This window comes from Montipora capricornis, chromosome 6, assembly GCF_036669925.1.
Source record: "Montipora capricornis isolate CH-2021 chromosome 6, ASM3666992v2, whole genome shotgun sequence".
NCBI lineage: Eukaryota > Metazoa > Cnidaria > Anthozoa > Scleractinia > Acroporidae > Montipora > Montipora capricornis.
In genome coordinates, this window is record NC_090888.1 from 13596906 (window position 1) to 13603525 (window position 6620).

General features: G+C 37.9%; 1 protein-coding gene across 1 annotated transcript in view; it reads left to right on the forward strand.

Moving 5' to 3' along the window:
- Nucleotides 1-5403, forward strand: part of LOC138053255 (uncharacterized) — a 6115-nt gene extending 712 nt beyond the window's left edge. Inside the window, exons 1-5 of the mRNA XM_068899912.1 lie at nucleotides 1-1198; nucleotides 2076-2217; nucleotides 2348-2511; nucleotides 2617-2696; nucleotides 2769-5403. The exon at nucleotides 1-1198 is cut by the window's left edge and continues 712 nt beyond it. Coding sequence (XP_068756013.1) covers nucleotides 1-1198; nucleotides 2076-2217; nucleotides 2348-2511; nucleotides 2617-2696; nucleotides 2769-3519 — 2335 coding nt within the window. The 3' untranslated portion in view covers nucleotides 3520-5403. The remainder of the gene's footprint in view (nucleotides 1199-2075; nucleotides 2218-2347; nucleotides 2512-2616; nucleotides 2697-2768) is intronic.
- Nucleotides 5404-6620: the final 1217 nt, after the last annotated feature.

Consider the following 6620-nt stretch of genomic DNA (forward strand, 5'->3'; position numbering starts at 1 on the left):
TCCGGAAAATTGCTTTAATTACGTCAAAGAACAACGGCAAGGAGGGTCTGAGGTTGTTTTCTGGTTGGGGATAAGGAAAAAGGTTTTAAGGAGGTGGTGCCAATTAAAAAAAGAAACTCCCGGTCTTAAGTATGTTGACATGGTCAATGGGAACATCCCCGGAAATGCATTTAAAATCGACCCTGAAAGCAAGAGAGTCGAAAAACGTTTGACTTATCACTGCTCTCAAGCATCCAGTGCAAAAGCAAATTTGAACAGGAGTGGATCCCTTTCTAAAAGGTTTGAGGATGAAGAAAAAGTTATCAAGGTCTCAATTCTTAAGAGTGATGTCATTTCGGTGGAAAAGTGGGAAGCAAGTCTTAGCATGATGGAAAGAAGACTAAAAGAGGCAAAAGAAGAAATTGGTCAGTGGAGAGAAAAATACCAAAACCTTGAAAAGGAAAAAGAAGAACTATACAATGAAATGCTTGCAGAGGTCACAACTAAATATGTAAATGAACATAACATTGTAGAAAAAATGGAAAAAGAAAACGAAAAGTTGCTGAAAGAGATTGAAAACCTTGAAAAACAATCACTAGGGGAACCTCCCCGCGGAGCTAGAATTCCAGAGTTGAAAACCCGCCAATCCCAAAACAGGAAATTAAAACAATTGAAAACAAGAGCCCAAAAAGCATTACATTTTGTACAGCTATTTGGTTTGGAGCTGGAATGCTTAAAAATGAAGGACCCAGGCAGTAGCAATACTTTCACGGTGGATTTTAACAGCCATAACATGAGTGCCCAAGCAAGAAGTGATCAAAACATAACCCAATATGACAAGTTAAGCAATGACGACAAAGTAACAGTTGAAAGCATTCTTTATTTAATGGACAAATTCGGTGTTGGTGACGAATTTGTTCATGAATTGTCAATGTCTGTGGCAGATTTCCCCATTAAATCCTATCTTATTAAGCAACGAAGAGCCGAGTTGAACAGGCAGGTGAAGATCACTACAACACCAGGACTCGCTCCAGGAGCCCAATACTCTTTTAAATTGTTATTGAAAGAAAGGATCAAAGACATGGTAGGTACCTCACCCAGAAAAAAAATGGTCAGTTACCTCACAAATATTCAAAATGTTATCATAATGCAATGCTACGATGGCCCAGGAGGGTCACAGTCCAGTTTTAATTTTCACAGTCCAATTTTAATTTTCACAGTCCAGTTTTAATTTTGCACAGTCCAGTTTTAATTTTGCACAGTCCAGTTTTAATTTTGTGACTCGTCATCAGCACTCTCACAGGTCACAGGTTACAGGTCATTGTTTACCAATACAGAAAGTATCCTAAACATTCATAAAAGCTAACCTTACGCCTAAAACCTTTTGTTTAGGTCTAATTAGGCATAAGGTTAGCTTTTATGAATGTTTAGGATACTTTCTGTATTGGTAAACAATGACCTGTAACCTGTGACCTGTGAGAGTGCTGGTGACGAGTCACAAAATTAAAACTGGACTGTGAATAAAATTAAAACTGGACTGTGAAAAATTAAAACTGGACTGTGACCCTCCTGGGCCATCGTACAATGCAAAAAAGACCACTCCAGTTCTACACTTGGTGCCATAGACTGTCTTAGAATCACCCAGCCTATGAGAGGATCAAGAGCTGGGTGAATAGCAAACAGCTGGGAAAAAATAATACGGGCACAATACAGTTGTATAACACAACCTCAAACTAAAGCTTTTGACACCCAAGGTAGATCTGATTCAATACCACCATATAAGACAGTTAAAATAAAACTTTGAACTACATGTATTTATTAAGACATTTTATCTCCCATAGCCTTGAGAGGTTAGTACTAATTTTTACCAGATAATTACTAATTAGTACAAAAAATTCTTACATGTTTCAAGGCATAAAGCTATGTCAATGATTGTTTCCTTCAAAGTGTGCTAAAAATACCAGAATAAAATGCAAAAAAGTCAGTCCTGATCAATAATTCACCTTCATGTAAAGTACCTTTGAGCTATACATACTGGGTAAAATATATTATTCAAACTAGGTGATTTAAATTGTTTATGTTCTGACAATATGCAGATAAATGATGGAACCTTAAAGAAGGGTGAGAAAGCAAAAGTGAAAGTCAGTGGAGATGGGGCTAGAATGAGCAGGTTGACAAATTTCATCCTTGTCAGTTTCACGATTCTACAGCGAGGAGATACCATTTTGTCATCAAAAGGTTAGTTCAAAACTCAAGTAAAAATGCAATGTTTCAATAATCAAAATACAGCATCATCCCATACACAACAAAACAAGTGACTACCATTATGTAATTGAGTCAATAATATGAATAATTCTGATTTTCACAGGAAATCACACCATAGCAGTGGTGAATGGTCCTGAGTCTAGGCAGACCTTGGAAGAGTGCTTCTCTGAGGTATTCAGGGAAATAAATGAGGTCATCAGCGATGGATGCATCATTGTCGAACAGGAAAAGGTTGATGTGGAATTCTTCCTTGGAGGAGATTACAAGGTCAACATTTTAGTCAAAACACAAATATTGGATAAAATAATAAAGATGAGGTCTTTAGGACTTTTTGTCTGTTGATGCTGATTTGTTGATTTTTTTTTTAAACAGTTTCTTTTACTTCTCATGGGCTTAAGTGCAGCAAATTCGACGTATGCCTGCTTGTGGTGTAAAGTGCACAAGAAAAATAGGTAAATTTAAAATTTAATAATTGTGAAATTCTATACTTACAACATTTCCTAGGCTATAAAATTGTAAATGTTTTCATCTTACCACTTTTATCCCTCAATAACTAGAGGTGATATGTCCAAGCCTGACAGTTTTTACAACACACCACCCATGCGCAGAACCACAGATGAGTTGAGGGAATTTGCCAACAAGAAAACTGGAGAGAACTACTGCTGCTGTCACGAGCCTCTCCTTAACATCCCACTAGACCACATCATTCCTGATGAATTGCATCTGATGCTAAGGGTCACAGATATTCTTCTTGAGAACTTGATTGAGGATGCAATGCAGTGGGATGATAAGGAGAGTTCTTTGTCTGGGGGAAAAAAAAACCTTGCAGAAAAATCCAGGCACGTAAAAAACCTGGTTAAGTCAATAAACAGCTGTGGTGTGACCTTCCATTTATGGGAGAAAAAAAATGCAGATGGAAAAGGAAGTGGCACTTGGGACTGGACCAGCCTGATGGGTGATGACCGCAAGAAATTGCTCAGAGAACTACCTCTCAAGTTGGTCATCCCTACTGACTGCATCCAACCAGAGACGTGCGAGAAGGTGGCACAACTGTGGAAGGTAAAGATTAATATTTGTCAAAAAAAGGAACAAACCATTTGTAATACAGGAATCTATGTAACTATAATGTTTCCCAATCCCGATAATACAAGAAGCTATCAATACAAAATTTACCACTTGATGTACATCTATTCCAACAGGATTTTGCTGATTTGTACTTTAATTTCATATCTTCGTGGCAGCCATATACCACAGATGAGTACAGGAGAAAGGTAACTTTAAACATCAGTACTATTGGTTAAAATAAAACAAGAACTTCTCCCAGACACAGCCAATACGTTAAACAGACAAAAATAATAATAATAACATGAAATAACCACAGGAGCTGCAATTGAGATCAACTTATTATCACCTCACATCCCACTTTTTAGGTGACAGTGTGGATCACAAAATTCACAGATCTCGGAAACATCAGAATAGGATACAGGAAAGAAAAAGTCACCTGTTACATGCATGCTGCTGCATATCATATCCCACAAATGGTGGAAAAGCACCAAAACATAAAGCAATTCAGTGGCCAAGGTACAAATATAGTTCACTATCATTGTACTTAGTAGTTTGTGCTTTCACCTCTTTTCAGAATTACTCTATGCTTTCCATGTAACTTCACTAGGCATTATTTATGTAATTTGTTCAATGACAGTTACAATGTGTTAAAACTCTCTTTAGGACTCCAATGTGTACATTCCTGTTTGAAGAGTATGGGGTTGTAATCTGCTATTAATAATGAGCACACTTTATATGTAGGTATTATGTTTCCTACTTCTCCTTCACAGGGGTGGAAAAGAATAATGACGATGCAAGGAGAATAATCCAGAGAAAAAGCAACCACTGTGATGACCCTGCTGAGATACTGCGCACAGAGTACCGCCTTGGTGCTTTACAACACAGGGAGAGACAGCATAGAAAGTACACGAAGCGGGCCTCTGAGTACTGGGAAGAGAGGATCAAAACAAAAAGAGGGAAGAAAAGAGGGATCAGCTACCAGAAGGAAACACCAGCCATTCAAGAATCAGTAGCCACATGTAGTTACAAGTCTCCTGGTACTATCACTCAAACAAAAAAGGCTAAAAAAGCTACTGGTAAAAGAAAACAGAAAAACTCTCTGAACAAAAAGAAAAAATAACTGCTGTGTGAAAAGAATGAAACTTGGTCAATTAGATACTTCCAACAATGTCAATCTAGGCAACTTAAAACATCTCTTACCACAACCAACTGCAAGCTCTTCAGATGTTGGTCAACAGAATGTGTAATATTACTGACTGAATAGAACTGTACTTTATTCGATTTAAGTCACACAAGAGAGTTGTCCTGAGAGTATTTAAGCAATGCAAAAATACGTTGCAGCATTGTACAATGTACTGTATGTGTGATATGAATACATGGCTGGTATTAAGTCCATTTGTTGCACAAAATGTATTAATTTAGAAATAAAATAGAGCTTATACACGAGGGAATAGGGTGTCTATACAAATACACATGGCCTTGAACTTACAATCATTTCTCTCCACATAATTACTGCAGTATAGTATTTACTGTTTTAGAGGTACACTGTGCCTGTAACAGGGAAAAATGCCCTGGCACTAAGATTGAAGGCTTCCTTACTCTGATGAGTCCTTGAGGGCAACCTTCGTAAAATTAAAAGATAAATTTTCCTCAAATGCCCGAGGGCATAAAACTGAAGAACCCTGACTTCCCCCATGGTACTTTTTAGGAGACCAAGAGAGAAATATTTTCATTCTAATTGGATAGAAAACCTTAATCCCTTGGCCATGGGAATCTTCCCAGGAGTCCCAACCAGGAGGAAAGTACTGAGGGAGGAAATCAGCCTTCATAAAAAAAAGCCACCCATCCCTTGAAATCCCCTTATTCCCAAACAAAAAACGAAAAACGTCAAATCTAAAGGAAACTTTCACCGCCAATCGACATTTCGACTTCAGATGCCTCTCCACGGCCACCCTAAGTGAATCGACTGCCATTTGAATAACCGCCACATCTGGTCGTGGTCGGCGAAATTGGCGAATACATTCGGGCGTGATGTTTTCTTCAGGCTCCCAAGAAGAATCAAACTTCGAAAATCCCTTCCAAATGACAAGATATTCCACCTAACAATTAAAAAAATAAAGTTAATTATCTAACGCCTCAGCTCTTTATCAACTTCAACTGTTAATCGATCAGGTATTCGTTTGGCAAACAGACTAACAAAACCTGCGAAACACGTGCAAAATTAAGCTGAACAACTCACCGTTCCGTTCCTCTCACGCTTGTCAACAAGTCTCTCCACCTCCCAGAATGGTCCACTGCTCCTTCTTCTTTTAACCGAAAACGGACAAGACTCAAGAAACTCGGTATCTGCTGCAGAAATCTTGTTCAAAATACGGAAAAAACCACTGGCGGGACGATCGCGAGGCGCCATATTGCATCACATTTTTATAAAATTGATTAACCAATCAAATGCAGGAAAGTCGAAGTTCTTAATTGACAAGCTGTCACGTGCACTCGCCTTGTCCGGTTCGGAATTTCTGGCTATGAGCAAACTTTGGCCGTGTAGCACTTATATTTAAACAGACTTAACTATTAGAAGGTCCTAGTGTGAAGTGCTAGTCTTCTACCCTTATTAAACCATATGAGCCAGTGGACTACAGTGAGAGGATTGCAGTTTTAGTAATGTTTTGACCCGATCATGTACTTCCAAAAACGATATGGATTGCTCACCCAGCCTGATTTCCTTTTTTTTTTTTTTTTTTTTTTTTTTAAATAAATATTTATTTATTTATTTATTTAAATACAAAATGAAGTTACAAAGGACATGCAGGTACAAGAAAAAAACCAACCTAGATAAAAATAAAAAGCACAAATAAGTGAAAAAATTAAAGCGGAGCAATACAAAGCTGGTACTAGTATAGGCCAAGCTACAATATTTACCATCTATCGGCGCTGACTTCAGCGTTAAGAGGGTCTTATTTCAGGTTAGAAAAGACGTCAATCACGTCCTCTGGGAATAGGGTCATACAGATAGCCCGTTGAATTACAGAAGGTTTTTTTTTTTTTTTTTTTTAAAGCTCAAGATACACTGCAAGAGGTTCCCATTTTTGCCTATCACCACCTTTTGTCTCTAGCTCGTACCTTGATTTCAGAAGAAGCAAATAATGCTCAAAGTGGGGTAAAGTTTCGTTTGTTTTGGCAAGCTAGATGTGATATCGTACTAACAGTAAACAGTAGTTAATTTGGAGGGCATATTTCGAGGTGTCAGGCTTTAGTCCGAGAGCAGTAGTATTCAGTAGCGTGAAATTGTTCTGTATAATATTCATATTTTG